The 16,314-nt window shown below is 45.2% G+C and overlaps 1 protein-coding gene across 1 annotated transcript in view; it reads left to right on the top strand.

The window, feature by feature from the left end:
- DUSP11 (dual specificity phosphatase 11) overlaps positions 1 to 16,021 on the top strand; it is a 44,480-nt gene extending 28,459 nt beyond the window's left edge. The window contains exons 8-10 of the mRNA XM_068274947.1: positions 3,824 to 3,976; positions 12,318 to 12,431; positions 13,827 to 16,021. Of these exons, the coding sequence (XP_068131048.1) occupies positions 3,824 to 3,976; positions 12,318 to 12,431; positions 13,827 to 14,055 (496 nt within the window). The 3' untranslated portion in view covers positions 14,056 to 16,021. The remainder of the gene's footprint in view (positions 1 to 3,823; positions 3,977 to 12,317; positions 12,432 to 13,826) is intronic.
- Positions 16,022 to 16,314: the final 293 nt, after the last annotated feature.

The raw sequence follows: 16,314 nt of genomic DNA, 5'->3' as shown, positions 1-16,314 counted from the left end.
GCCATACATAAGCACTAAACTGGGCACATCTGGTGGTGTGTGATCCTGCTGAAAGTGCTTTTGAAACCACCTGCAGGCAAGAGAGCGAACTGCAGATCTTTCCCAGAGGCAGTAGGCCACCTACTGGTGGACAACAAAAGTCCAGGGCAAACAAAGTCCAGGGCAGTCGGTCAATTCTACCACCAGCAGGCAGAATGTTGCAGGATATCATTGCTTGATTGCTAAGAGATATGGAGGCTGACATGTAATTTTTTTTTTTTTAAACAATGCAGATTGCCTGGCCTTTCTGCTGATCTTCTGCCTCTAATACTCTTAGCCATAGACCCTGAACAAGCATATGCAGATCAGGTGCCCTGACTGAAGGCAGCCATCATATCCATCTCCGTTTAGGTATCCTTTAGGCCCATTTTACACCTGCAGGTGAAACCTGTGGTGTATTACCCTATTTAAACGTAGAGGGGCTGCACACAGTCGGCTGCAGTGCACTGGAATTATCCAATCTGTAATGGAAGTCTATGCACAACACATTAAGTGTAAACGTGAATTGACTGGAACTTCAGTGACTTACTTCTTGCCCGGCAGGGAGGCCGACAACGGAGGCGGGCCTGTGCATATGGCGCTGTCGCCACGCCGTGGCACAAGGTCATTTGAAGTATTTTTGCAGCGATCGTGCAGCAGACTCTACTGCCGTGCCGTCACCGCACTGATATAATGTAATACTGATCTGAAAGTTGAAATTATCTCCAACTCTTAATCACTAAATATTCAAGTTAATTGTTACATAAAGTAAATTCTCTAAGCACTCTGGCCTCTACACAGGATGTGCTGTGAACATGTCGTCGTTCATCCAGCACTAGTGTGAACTTGGCCTAACTCTGATTTGGTCCCATTACAAATGTAACTTTCCTAAAGCTCAATGTATAATTATTTTGAATGCTCCTTAAAGTAAACCTGAGATGAATTAGAAGGAATAATTCAAACATACCTGGGGCTTCCTCCAGCCTGATCAGTCCCTCTTTGTCGTCCTCTGTCTCCTCCACTTTGACACCTGGTAAATTTGGGAGTCAGGGCTTACTACACTTGCCCGGTCGCTCTCTTGTAGCCGTGAGCTTTTTGCGCAGGTACAAAATGCTCCCATCCACAGTAGCGCGACGGGGGGAAGTGCACGTGGCCGCACTGCGCCTGCACCGACTGGCTAAGGTTGCCAGGAGGATTGCGGAGGATCCAGATGGCAGAGGACGACGGCGAGGGAGGGATCAGGCTGGAGGAAGCCCCAGGTATGTATGAATTTTTCCTTTTAATTCATGTCAGGTACACTTTAAGCACATGTACTGTAAAAATGGTTTTGGCTATTGGACCTCATATTGTCTTTGTAGTTTTCAGTTTGGACCTGCTGTCATTATTATTTTGTTTTTTCCTGTTACCATAAAAGCAACCCAGGATCAGACAGATGTGCGCAGCCTCAGGTCATATCACAGCAGCCCATCCAAAGAGTGAATGTTTCCTTAGAACCTGTGGTCAGACCACTTCCATGCCATACGGAGCAGCTGTGGTCTCCTGGGTAATGTTTGTGTCTTGGAAAAACTGCTCACAATATCTCACTGTACCAGTTCTAGTCACAGATTTACACGGGGATGAGCAGCATTTCACTGTATGTTCTGGTGATGGTGCACCTCATAGCTCACATTATTCATGACTGAAGATATCTCTAAGTATGTGCTGGACAACATTCCTCTACAGCCTCGCATTGCATTTTATAGCCATCTCACCATGCAAATGTTTGACAAGAAGGGTAGAGTCCACCAAGCTGAACTTAATGATAATTTGGTATTTCTCAGAAAAAAATAGTAGTATAATATGCTAGATTTGGATGCATAAAGTTTGGCCACACTTCCTCAGGTCAGCCTTTCTGCCGTGACTTAGTTTTCATGAATGAAAGTGTGACAGCCAATCTGACATCAGAGACTTCTTCTCTGCCTCACACGAGGCAGGCTTTCTATGCATATACAGTGGCTTGCAAAAGTATTCGGCCCCCTTGAAGTTTTCCACATTTTGTCACATTACTGCCACAAACATGCATCAATTTTATTGGAATTCCATGTGAAAGATCAATACAAAGTAGTGTACATGTGAGAAGTGGATCGAAAATCATACATCATGCCAAACATTTTTTACAAATAAATAACTGCAAAGTGGGGTTTTGTTTTAAACCATTCCATTGTTGCCCTGGCTTTATGTTTAGGGTCATTGTCCTGCTGGAAGGTGAACCTCCGCCCCAGTCTCAAGTCTTTTGCCGTCTCCAAGAGGTTTTCTTCCAAGTTTGCCCTGTATTTGGCTCCATCCATCTTCCCATCAACTCTGACCAGCTTCCCTGTCCCTGCTGAAGAGATGCACCCCCCGAGCATGATGCTACCACCACCATATTTGACAGTGGGGATGGTGTGTTCAGAGTGATGTGCAGTGTTAGTTTTCCGCCACACATAGCATTTTGGCCAAAAAGTTCCATTTTGGTCTCATCTGACCAGAGCACCTTCTTCCACATGTTTGCTGTGTTCCCCACATGGCTTGTGGCAAACTGCAATCGGGACTTCTTATGCTGTTTTGCTAACAATGGCTTTTTTCTTGCCACTCTTCCATGAAGGCCAACTTTGTACAGTGCATGACTAATAGTTGTCCTATGGACAGAGTCTCCCACCTGAGCTGTAGATCTCTGCAGCTCGTCCAGAGTCACCATGGGCCTCTTGACTGCATTTCTGATCAGCGCTCTCCTTGTTCGGCCTGTGAGTTTAGGTGGACGGCCTTGTCTTGGTAGGTTTACAGTTGTGCCATACTCCTTTCATTTCTGAATGATCGCTTGAACAGTGCTCCGTGGGATGTTCAAGGCTTTGGAAATCTTTTTGTAGCCTAAGCCTGCTTTACATTTCTCAATAACTTGATCCCTGACCTGTCTTGTGTGTTCTTTGGACTTCACGGTGTTGTTGCTCCCAATATTCTCTTAGACAACCACTGAGGCCCTCACAGAGCAGCTGTATGTGTACTGACATTAGATTACACACAGGTGCACTCTATTTAGTCATTAGCACTCATCAGGCAATGTCTATAGGCAACTGACTGCACTCATATCAAAGGGGGCCGAATAATTATGCACACACCACTTTGCAGTTATTTATTTGTAAAAAAAATGTTTGGAATCATGTATGATTTTCATTCCACTTCTCATGTGTACACCACTTTGTGTTGGCCTTTCATGTGGAATGCCAATAAAATTGATTCATGTTTGTGGCAGTTAAATGACAAAATGTGGAAAACTTCAAGGGGGCCGAATACTTTTGCAACCCACTGTATGTGGGATTTAGTGTTTGCCAGAGAATAGCCTTAGTGACCCCAAGATAAACCTAAGCTGTGTAAGGTCCCCATATATTGATATTGTGGCCCAGTCGACCTTCTGATTAGATTATTTTATCAAATGGGTTCAGCAATATGGCCATACAGAATCAGTGGAGAGGTGAGGTGGCCATACAAAATGGTGGAGAGGTGAGGCGGCAGCGCAAGGACGATTTCCAATAGATTTCATGCTGAATTAATCAGAGATGGGTCTATCTAATGGTTGATCTGGCCATACTTTGAGTGATGTATTGCCAGCTTAGAGTGGACCTGAACTCAGAACTAATTCTCTGTTTTAAGATAAGGAACAGCATAATAACTTTTAAAGAACAACATTTATTTATTACAGCTGATAGAAGTCATGTAATAAATCTGCATTGTATCTACTTCCTGCTGTCATGGAAGCAGACATAACTAACTTCCTTCTTTCCTTCTCCAGTCAGCCCTGTCCTAATCCAAGTAATGGACCCAGAAAACCTACACCTCCAAGCAATGGACCTAGAAAACTTGCACCTGTATTTTCCCAGCCGGTCGCACACTATACGACAGGACCTCCGCGCCACTTCCATCAGGCTGGTGCATGGCCACTTCGGTGAGAGCTCCCCTTAATTCTTTGACTCTGAATTTAAGGTAGAACTTGCACTACAGAAACACTGGAAAAAGAAGAAATACAAAAATAAAATTATTAGGAAAAAGCCTTGTGACGCCTCCTCCGCCACCTGCCTGGCCTCCCCCCAAGTGTTAAATGCCCCCTTTGATGCCCGTGCTCGTAAAGGGAATCTGAAGTGAAAATAAACTTATGATATAATGATTTGTATGTGTAGTCCAGCTAAGAAATAGAACATTAGTAGCACAGATATGAGTCTCATATTGTGTCCAGTACAGGAAGTGTTAAGAAACTTCAGTTGTAATCTATGCAAAAGAGCTTCGGTGAGCTCTGAGACTTTATAAAGTCGTGGAGAGCACTGTGTTTTGAAACACTTATCTCAACTGTCTCACATTGTTTTTTCTTTGTTTATGGTTTTTCTGCAGAGAAAAGTTCAAAGGGTCAGTAGCCTGCTCTGTGAAACCATTTAATATGCTGAGTATTGTGGAAACGGCTATTATTAGAGAATGATGCAGCGTTATAAAAAAAGCTATATATAGGAAAATAAAAATGAGACTATTTTCTTTGCTACTAATGTTCTACTAAATATCCGTATTACACAACCGATTCATTATATCATGAAGTTTTTTTCGCTTCAGTGTCACTTTAAAATGTTATCCTGTTGGGTGGCCTCATCCTCCTCCACCCTTGTGTCTGCTGCAATTCCTGTACCACATGGTGTGCATGTAACATCACACACGTGCCTGGTGCCACGTAATACAGACCCTCTCAATAACAGCAGACACGGAGGATGGGAGCCGTGCTAGCCGACAGGTGAAAATTTACAAAGCACGGGCATCGAAGGGAGTTGTGCGACATGTAACGTACTACTGCCAAGTATTTCTCTACTGATGTAGTATTGAAAACTTCCACTTTAAATCGTCCTGCGTTAGGAGGCGCCATTCTGCATGTAGATTGTTCTCCATATAGATATCTGTTGCCCAATGTGAGAGCAAATATCACATCTGTTATATAGGGGCTTGATGACCAATTGGGAAAATCAGTTATTTATCATGTGATTTACTAGTATTGCTTCCTGTTTGTTTCAGGGGCTTTTGAGGAAGTGAACTTTGTTTCATAAAACATGTCAAGTTTTTGTACAGTGCTGTTTCCAACTGTAAGCTGGGTTCTTTGAGTGACGCAGTGGTGTTGCTGCTAAATTTTTAAAGCAGGCATCAATTTGATAAATGTGACAGGCTGATTCTGGGCATATGAATACATGGACCAGGTTACTTTGTGTGTTTCCGTAAGGAGGCCTTGCTTCATTGTTGGTTGTGTCTTTTTTTTTTTTTTTTTTGCATGTGTGTGATCCAATGATTTGTTGGTTTTAAATGAATTTGGAAAATATTAAATGTTGTTGCGTTGTTTTTTTTTCCTTTTGTTTTTGAGAATTTGGTGAATTTTTTTCAGATATTTGTTCCTCTTTAGTCCTAATACATTTTTAGTCCAAACCTAATGACCTTTTATGTGTATAAACAGGGATGTTGGAGATAAAATTGTTGTTATGACTTGAAATATTGACAAACCCGTACCCTTTGTGAGCCCTTTTTGAGCGCTTGTTTGCTGAAACTTAATATGAACGGTGGATGTACATTTCATTCCAAATCTCCATGCTAGCGCCAGTAATTAGTGGCTGTATTTACTGTAGTAGACTAGATGATCTGTTGTTGCAAACATGATTGGGTGGGTAGGGCAGATGCAGATAATTGTAGCCTGCATGCAAATTTTATGGAATTCCACAAGAAATACATTTGACACAATCCCAAGCTGCATGTAGTTTGCATTACAATTGTAGACTGTTTTGTAGAAGTATCACATCACTGTGTCTAAAGCCATCTGAAGTACTGCTGTCCACAGTGCTTTCATTTGTACCAGTTTATTCTTTCAGTTTATTCTTTGTACCTTCCCTTCTCTGCCCAGTGCTGGAGATTTCCTGTAAAATGGTGCCCTGTAGCTTAGTGTGGCTATTTTCTCACATAAAATATTCTCAGTCTTCACAGCTGCCAGTAGAGGGAGCAAAAGTACTTAAATTGTGCAGCACGAGTTCCCTCCTTCTGAGAGCTCCACCAAAGTCCTCCTACTCAGAGTAAAGACCTGCACTGTCATTAGTATGCAAGATTGCCAACTCTGCCCATGAACTACTGTCAGATCCAAATTACACAGGTCCTGTGGTTAAACTTCAGTTCCTGAATGTTTGTAGCAACATGTCCAGAGATACGTTTATATCTACAGGTCACCTCCAGGCACTTGAGTTACAAGCATACACTATACAATATGATAGATTAGATGCTAAATTTGATTTAAAAATGTAATCTACTGAAGATACAATAAATTATGACATTTGCAATCGATATTCAGATGGAAATATTGACCAGACATGGATGGGACTTGCCTGTTCTTTTCCCAGTTGATACCAGTGAAAGCATTGGGGAGGGGACCATTAGGGTTGCCAGGTCGGCTGATGGAGAAAACCGGACAGGGGGTGGAGTTAGGGGTGGAGTTAGGGGCGGAGTCAGAAGCACACTTATGTAGAGTGGGGCTAAGCAATGGGCTTTTTTAAAAAAAAAAAAATTATAGTATTTATATCGCACTGACATCTTCTGCAGCACATTACAGAGTACATAGCCATGCCACTAACTGTCCTCACCGGTAGTACTGGTCCAGTGCACATAAGAGACAGTTTTTCACCAGTAACTGCACATAAGAGACAGCTTTTCACCAGTAAATGCACATTATAAGAGACACCTTTTCGCCAGTAAATGCACATAAGAGACAGCTTTTCACCAGTAAATACACAAAAGAGACAGCTTTTCACCACCAAATGCACATAATGACAAACAGCCAGTGTTCCCAGTATATGTAGCCAGGGATATATGTGCCCAGTATATGTAGCCAGGGGGTATATATGTCCCAGTATATGTAGGCAGGGGTGTAAATGTCCCAGTATACGTAGGCAGGGGTATATATGTCCCAGTATATGTAGCCAGGGGGTATATGTGCCCAGAATAGGTAGCCAGGGGGTATATGTGCCCAGAATAGGTAGCCAGGAGCTATATGTGCCCAGAATAGGTAGCCAGGAGCTATATGTGCCCAGAATAGGTAGCCAGGGGCTATATGTGCCCAGAATAGGTAGCCAGGGGCTATATGTGCCAAAATAGGTAGCCAGGGGCTATATGTGCCTGGAATAGGTAGCCAGGGGCTATATGTGCCCGGAATAGGTAGCCAGGGGGTATATGTGCCCAGAATAGGTAGCCAGGGGCTATATGTGCCCAGAATAGGTAGCCAGGGGCTATATGTGCCCGGAATAGGTAGCCAGGGGCTATATGTGCCCAGAATAGGTTAGGTAGCCAGGTGCCCCCCCCCCCCCCCCGCAGGAGGAGAACAGTGCAGCAGAGAGAGAGCTGGGAGCAGCGGTGGAGAAGGGGGGCAATCTCCCCCCCCCCCCCTTCCCTCACCTTAGGGTGCTCTCTCTCCCCCGCTGTCTCCTCCAATATGATGTGCAGGCTGGCGGGTGGCTGCGGGCGGAACTTACCTCTGTGTCGCAGGCGCCGGAAGTTCGGGTCCCGCAGCCGCTGAGATTCGACTCAAAAAATATCCGGATCAAAGATTCGAATCATTCATGAGCCGGACAACACTATTCAGACTGATTAGTGTTGTCCGGCTCATGAATGATTCGGATCTTTGATCCGGATCTTTTTTGAGTCGAATCTCAGCGGCTGCGGGACCCGAACTTCCGGCGCTGGAGCGACACAGAGGTAAGTTCCGCCTGCAGCCACTCGCCAGCCTGCACATCATCCTGGAGGAGACAGCGGGGGAGAGAGAGCACCCTAAGGTGAGGGAAGGGGGGGGGGATTGCCCCCCTTCTCCACCGCTGCTCCCAGCTCTCTCTCTGCTGCGCTGTTCTCCTCCTGCGCTGCGGGGGGGGGGGGGGGGGCTCTAAACCGGACAACTTAATTGTCCGGTTTAGCATGCCTTTTTGCACCGGACACAGCGCACAAAAACCGGACTGTCCGGTGTAAAACCGGACACCTGGCAACCCTAGGGACCATACACAATCAAGGTTTGCATAGATCTGTAGTGCACTGGTTGGTGTAAAGCTAGAAGTTGCAACAGTGAGAGCTTGAGCTCTACTGGTACAAAATGATAGATCATGTAGATAATACCTGGAAGACGTTGTCTATTTACCTGATCTAGGCAAGCGAGAGGGGAGTATTGTGTATATTAATTGGTATGACTTGTGACCTGATCTTGAGGAGCAGAATATTTATCTTTATTAATTGGTATGCTTGGTGACCCGATCTAGGAAAGGGCAAAGGGAGTGTTGTCTATACTGAACTAGTGCCGTCCAACTGGCAGCCCGTGAGAGCTCTTTTTGCCGCCCGTGTGTTTGCTGTGTCACTTCCCCTCCTCTCACTACTTCTGCCAGGCCCACCTCTCTCTCTCTCCACTCGGCACTGCCCCCCTCCTTCCCTGAAGCCAGGACGTTGCTACTCTGCCTCCTCCAGACCAAAACTCCCGGGAGCTTGTCCCCTCTGTCAGTGAAGTTAACAGTGCTGGTCTTTATTAATTGAAATGCCTTGTGAGCTATAGACCAGACATCAACCATATGTGCTGTATTAAAAAGGTTTGTATGGGGAAAAGGGGAAATATAAAATATTTTTCAGTGTCTGAATAATTTACGTTTATTTTGCACAGCACACGATTACAAAACCACTCATTTAAATGCCATATGATACCACATGCCCAACGCCAATTGAAATTGACAGATTTCCTGATCAACCTAAAGTTGTATACTGTGTACCTAGCAACAGTCTTGTGTGTTTCCATTTTGTGGACAGCTGATGGGGCTGGTGGTGGTCGGGGGGCTGGCAGTGGGTGTGTCCCCAAAAAAATGAATTCCAACGTTTATCGAGACATTTTGCAGGAGAACTTAAGCCATATGTCCACCAGCTGAAGCTCAGAAGATGGTTGTTGCAACAGGACAACAACCTTAATCATAGAAGTAAATCAACAACAGAATGGCTTAGGGCCCATTTCCACTAGCGCGTTCTCCACGCTGAATCCACAGAGTTTCCCCGCAGGCAAATCGCAAGGGGAAATGCTGCCATAGGAAACGATGGCGCTTCCGGCTGAATCACTTGCGCCGACATTACCATCTGTTTCCATGCGAGAGGCTGCGAATCCCATAGCCGTGCATGAAACGGCTGATGGAATTAGTGCTGCTGTGCGTGGCACAAGTGGAAACGGGCCCTTAAACAGAAGAAAATACGCTTCTGGAGTGGCCCAGTCAGAGTCCTGACCTCAATCTGAGATGCTGTGGCATGACCTCAAGAAAGGGATAACAACCTGTTCTCAGTTGGTCATCTGGTTGTTTGTCAGCTGTATGCACACCCAACTTATCTTCCAACAGACAAGTTTGGAAGATAGTTGGACACTGGTAAGTGTATAGTGTATGAGCCTTAACCCCCTTGCCTTTCCAATTCTGACGGCAAGGGGGCGGCACAGCACTTTTTTTAAAAAAAAATATTTTTTTAATCCTGTAGCGAGCCCAGGACTCGCTACATGATAGCCGCTGACAAGCGGCATCCCCCTACCTAGTTCGATCGGGATATGCACGCAGCTAGCAAAGTGCTAGCTGTGTGAAGTAAAAAAAAAATGTGTGAAAATCGGCCCAGCGGGGCCGGAGAAATCCTTCTGCGCAGGTTACCCCGAACTGAGCTGGGGATAACCGGCAAGAAGGTTAACCCATCCAGTGAACACTCAGGCCTTATTTTGTCGACTGGTTAGATCTGGCAGTCCAGAGAACTCTTAGTAATAATAATAATAATAATAATTCCTTTTTTTGTATAGCGCCTTTCTCCTGTCGGACTCAAAGCGCTTGCGAGGCAGCCACTAGAGCGCACTCAGTAGGCAGTAGCAGTGTTAGGGAGACTTGCCCAATGAACTCCTTACTGAATAGGTGCTGGCTTACTGAGTATATATCTACCTCCATAATGGCAGTGACATCCTGAGGGAACTTTTTCTGGAAGCTATATTTACAATAATAACTGATATGTTTGTATCCATGGCCCAGTACAGCCTCCGTATGAACTAACAAGTAAAGCCTATTGGTTGTTATGGTTACACAATAGGAGGAGCTATGGGACTGTTTTTAAGCGAATGCAAAGGCCGCATAGGCCACACCCTGATGAAACGCCCAATGTGGGCGTGAAACGCGTCGGTGGGCGGAGTTCCGTCTGGCTGAGTGGTTGCGTGCCAGTGACGTCACCTCCAGCGGCCGCATCAACCTTGTATCCAGTACCAGCGTGGCTGGCGTGGTTCGCGTGTTGAGTTCACACGCAATGGAGTAATCTATACCGGCAATTTGCGGGGACATTGGAGTTACCATGCGCATGGCCTCAAAGCATTGGATCCTCCGTGAGGAATAAGCGGTACTGGATGGATATATAAGGAACCATTGTACGGGTGAGACCCATCCATTTTTCAAATGCATTATACCCAAGGCTGTGATGTGACAAGATATCCGGAAATTCTGATTCCTTATACTGGAACTTGTGATTTGAAAGTTGGAAGCTAAACTCTCCACTGCTCATAACGGGCAAAGGGAGAGAGAGAGGGGGGGCCCCCACTATACAATTGGGACATTGTGGCAGTTTGGAAGGTGGATGTATGCGCGGGTGAATGTGAGGTGAACATATAGCCTTTCAGGCTTAAACCAATGATTGATTTATACCCAATTATAGGCATTGGACCACTCATGCATGATTTAGGATCCGCATGTTTTGCTTTTTAAATGTGGGGAGGGTTTTTGTGATTATTTGAGGGAATTATCTAGGGGATTGTGCTTTGTATTTAATCTTATTGTAATAAATTGATTTTGCATATTGGTATAAATATGGTGGCCCTATGACCTTTTATTGCCAAATAGTTATATACTCTTAGATATTTGGGTTGGCCCCACCCTATATTATGCAGGGACATTAACCAATACACAAAGCACCATCACCTTCCTATTTAATTCAATTATGTTACTGAGTAGGAAGAGCCAGGATTTGAACCCAGGACTCCTACATCAGAGGCAGAGCCCTTAACCATTACACTATCCAGCCACTGTAGCTTTCTCCACACCCACAGTTCAAAGGCATCAACTTTTCTACCCATGACCTTGTGTATAGTACAACTTTCACAGCCATATTTTACTACTGGGAAGACCATATCTGCCGCTCAGGCCCTGCTGGGCCGATTTTGACGAAATAAAAAGGAGCACACACTGCCGGCACTTTGCCAGCCGCGTGTGCTACCTGATCGCCGCCGCAGCGCTGCGATTCGCCGCGTGCAGCGGCGAAAGAGGGTCCCCCCAGCCGCCCGAGCCCAGCGTAGCCGGAACAAACAGTTCCGGCCAGCGCTAAGGGCTGGATCGGAGGCGAGGACATCTGCTGACGTCCATGACGTCACTCCGCTCGTCGCCATGGCAAGACAAGGAAGGCCGCTCATTGCGGCCTTCTTTGTTCATTCTGATCGCCGGAGGCGATCAGAATGACGCGTCCGGAGCGCCCTCTAGTGGGCTTTCATGCAGCCAACTTTCAGTTGGCTGCATGGAATCGTTTTTTTTTTTTTTTAATTAAAAAAAAAAACCCTCCCGCAGCCGCCCTGGCGATCTTATATAGAACGCCAGGGTGGTTAAAGAGCATCGAGGTGGAAAGATAGCGAAAACCAGGTCTTCTCCCTGAGTCCAACGATCTGCTCCTCGCTGTCCCACGTCACTCTGTTTGCTGGGTTGCAGGAAAATGTTCTTTTCCAAGATGGACGCAACCCAGGGGTCACGATGCTGCAGCTGTGATGTAACGGAGAGAGGCGGGGAAAGGGCGAAGAGAAGTTTGGGAGTCCTGTAAGAGGTCCCTTTTCCTCCAAAGGACAACCCTTCCTTTATAAGGATACCGAAAAGTTGCTTGATTTCGGGGGGCACAGAAGAAGGGAAGGGGGAACAGAGAGTGGCAGTAGGGGACACAGAGGCATGTTATTGAGCAAGGAACTGTCTGTGTCCCACTTGTAATATTACATCCGCCTCGGGTACACTAACTTTCTTGATCTTTGTTGATAAAGGGACAATCTCTAGACTTTAGTATCTTGTCCAAATTTTCTATAGCTTTCCTCCCAAGTAACAAGTGCCGCTATTAAATACTAAAACGAAAAAAAAAAAAAAAGAATAATCTGTAATTGTGGTTTAAGCATGTAGCATATTTTCTTCCTGAATTAATATGGATTTTCCTATTTTACCCCTATGCAGTAATCCTTTTCCTGGTCCCCGGGTGCCTCCACCAGGGTTTACAAATGCGTATATGAGAGACAACAGGCACCCCATCCCGCAGATGGCAGAGGAGGGCCCAACCCATCATTATAGGTAATGGGCTGTTCAATTGTGTTATGTATGAAGCATGGTTCAGCATTGATCTCAAACAATGGACTCAGTTCACTAAGACTGTTCTGTAAAAAATATGTCGGTAAAATACTGCATTCGGTATTTTAAGTTTAACCAGATGTGGAGTAGATCTCAGCAGCAAGCTGTGTTTTGGCCAGAGTTTTGCTGATTCTTCTCATGGTCTGCCTAAAACATGAGCTGTTCTTTTCCAATAGCTGCATGTTTGCACCTGCACCTGTGCATGTTTGTGGTTTTATGCAAAACATGTACTGTTGCTTTACTCCACAGTGCCAGCAGTCAGTGTTCTCTACTCCACAGTGCCAGCAGTCAGTGTTCTCCACAGTGCCAGCAGTCAGTATTCTCTACTCCACAGTGCCAGCAGCTACTCCACTACAGTGCCAGCAGTCAGTGTTCTCTATGCCACAGTGCCAGCAGTCAGTGTTCTCCACAGTGCCAGCAGTCAGTGTTCACTGTGCCACAGTGCAAGCAGCTAGTGTTCTCCACAGAGCCAGCAGTCGGTGGTCTCCACTGCACAGCGCCAGCAGTCGGTGGTCTCCACTGCACAGCGCCAGCAGTCGGTGGTCTCCACTGCACAGCGCCAGCAGTCGGTGGTCTCCACTGCACAGCGCCAGCAGTCGGTGGTCTCCACTGCACAGCGCCAGCAGTCGGTGGTCTCCTGCACAGCGCCAGCAGTCGGTGGTCTCCTCTGCACAGCGCCAGCAGTTAGTGGGGTTGGTTCATTAATTGAGTCGGCCATTAGGTGAATGGAGCGTGCGTAAGTTGCCAGCGCACTATGGAGCACTACCTCAGATTAGGCTGTGCTGCTTTAGCAGTGCAACTTAATGGATCAACCCCAGTGTTCTCTACTCCACAGTATCTGCAGTCTGTGCTCTCCACTCCACAGTATCTGCAGTCTGTGCTCTCTACTCCACAGTACCTGCAGTCTGTGCTCTCCACTCCACATTGCCTGCAGTCAGTGTTCTCTACTCCACAGTACCTGCAGTCTGTGCTCTCTACTCCACAGTACCTGCAGTCTGTGCTCTCCACTCCACATTGCCTGCAGTCAGTGTTCTCTACTTCACAGTACCTGCAGTCTGTGCTCTCTACTCCACAGTGCCAGCAGATTTACATTTCTTCTGAGAATTGGGGGTTATCTATACATAAAAGATTGGGGGGAAGTAAATGTGTTATTCATGGCAGCAGCACTGGATAATAGACTAGTATCATATTTTGAATATACATGAATAAAAAAAAATGAAAAAAAATCATTTTTTTTTTGTAGGAGCAACACTTATTAATCGCACTTTTTTTATATTTTTATAATGAGTTTTTGCTACTCACACATTTTAATAGCTTTTCTTGATTCTGATCTTTTAGTGGAGGTCCAGACAGACGGAGGAGGAGGCGGAAACACTCAGGCCAGCAGCAAGGCGGCCAACCAGCGGATTGTGCCATTCCCTGGAGTTCTGCTCCTTATATACCACAGCAAAATGGAGGCAACCTGACACATACAGGCTATGGCTCACAGAGATATGGACACGACCCCTATCATTGGGTGCGTGGGGAACAAGGCCACAGAGCCAATCCAAGACACCAGTGGCAATAACTGAGGGGCCCTTGTTTTATGCTTTTTCAAAGCGCGCTACTCTAGTAAATATATTTGACTTTAGTTTTGGATCGAGTGTTCGGGGTTACAAGATCTTTTTGGGTTTCATTGCTTTCTTTTTCTGAGGTAACCTCTCACATCCTGTTGTAACAGGATGTGGATAAATCTGACAAGGACGCAAACAGCCACAAATACCTCTTCTTTTTTTTTTTTTTTTTTTTTTTTTTTGAGTAGACTGGCAATGTTAGAACCCCCATTCATGTATTTCTGCCTGTTCTGCCTCTGGACCACCAGGACTCATATTAAAGATATGTATGCAAGGAAAAATCTGTCCAAAGGGGTTGAAGAGAGCAGTGATAAAACAAAAGGATTTTGAATCCCCTTCCTCGTTACCCAGAGCTAATTTTTTTTTGTTCTGGATTTGGGCTTCAAAGGACCACTCTAGTGAAAAAAGTATGCAGTTAAAACCTGACAGAACCCACAGGTTTTGGAATAATCCATCTCCTCATGAGGAATTCTCAGGGTTTTCCTTGTTTTCAAAAGCATTTGCTTAACCCTCCTTGCGGTCTATTAAAAACCGCCAGGGGGCAGCAGAGCAGTTTAAAAAAAACAAAAACAAAAAAAAACATTTTTTAAATCATGTAGCGAGCCCAGGGCTCGCTACATGATAGCCGCTGTGCAGCGGCATCCCCCCCACCCTCTTCGATCGCCTCCGATCAGGAAATCCCGTTCAAAGAATGGGATTTCCTAGAGGGCTTCCCCCGTCGCCATGACGTCATCGACGTTGTGACGTCACTGGGAGTCCTGATCTACCCCTCAGCGCTGCCTGGCACTGATTGGCCAGGCTGCGCACGGGGTCTAGGGTGGGCGGAACAGCGGATAATTGGCGGGTAGCGGCGGCGATCAGAATGCACACGCAGCTATGAAAGTGCTAGCTGCGTGTTGCAAAAAAAAAATCATGCAGGTCGGCCCAGCAGGGCCTGAGAAATCCTCCTGTGCGGCATAGCCCGTGCTCAGCACGGGCTTACCGCCAGGGAGGTTAATGGCAGTTAAGTCAAGTCGAACTGACAAAAAATTGTGTGCAAGTGAGTGGGGAGGTTGGCTGGTAGCTTACTATTTTGGTAGTTAAACTGCCATTCAAGAAATGCTTTTAAAAACAAAGAAAACCTTGACAATCCCTCACAAGTAGATGGAATAGTCCAAAACCTGTCATTTCTGTCAGGTTTTAGCTGCTTACTTTTTTTTCTCTGTAGTGGTCCTCTATTTTATTGTTAGGTATTTTATGATATTGTGACATTAGGTATTTTTAAATTAATTTTACAGTTAACAATGGCAGGAAAGACTGTTTACATGCTTTAATATCAAGTGTAAATTCATCTGAAGGCAAGTATGGACAATAGCTGTATGGTGTCCCATACCCTCTGCCATTACAGCATGCTGCTGCTATGGGAAGGAATAGGCTGTAGCTTTGAATCTGAGCAGTGTGTTTGTGAGCAGAGAATTATAATATCATCAATATACTGTACCAGAAACCTCCCACACCTCTAAATGGCATTTATTTTATATAACTGTGCTTTCTATGGTGACCATTGCCTGCATTCGAATGGTCTTTTTGTGGGGAAAAAAATTTCCATGATTTACTCTGAGCAAAGGCCAAGGGCTCACTGAACCAATCGTCTTTCAACAGCAGACTAGATTTTATTTTCAGCATCATCAATTACTGTGCCTTGTTCAGTAAGCTTGATAGGACCATAATGATACTGATGTATAACAGTGTTAAAAAAAATGCTTTTATTGATTTATTGCCAAAACTGTCCCTGATATTTTTGTTGGGGCATTAAGTCAGCTTGTCATGATTGTATTGAAGCTGCCACAATTGCTTTTATTTTGGATTTTATCTTCCTGTCATGCTTATTTCTGACAGCACGGGTTACTCAGCTAACCTATTAAAAACCTAGTGCACTCACTACCCATCACTGTGTGAATGTCATTGGTAATGCCATTACTTTCTCTCCCGGACGTTGACTTGAGTTATTAGCACATCCATTGCACTCCACTATCTTGTTTAGTGTTCCCCATAAAATTGATTTAAAAAATTAAAAAAATAGAGACCTGCATAGAGAAAATTATACTCCCCTCACCCATAAAGCAGAGCTACAGTCACCACAAACCCTGTCTAAAATGGATCCCCCTCACTCCTTTACAATACACTGCATTGCAAAAGTAAATTTTTTGTTTTGAAACTACAAAAGCCTTACT

Source organism: Hyperolius riggenbachi, chromosome 3 (genome assembly GCF_040937935.1).
Source record: "Hyperolius riggenbachi isolate aHypRig1 chromosome 3, aHypRig1.pri, whole genome shotgun sequence".
Classification (NCBI taxonomy): domain Eukaryota; kingdom Metazoa; phylum Chordata; class Amphibia; order Anura; family Hyperoliidae; genus Hyperolius; species Hyperolius riggenbachi.
Note: the sequence above shows the minus strand (reverse complement) of the source record. Positions and strands in the feature narration are given on the sequence as shown.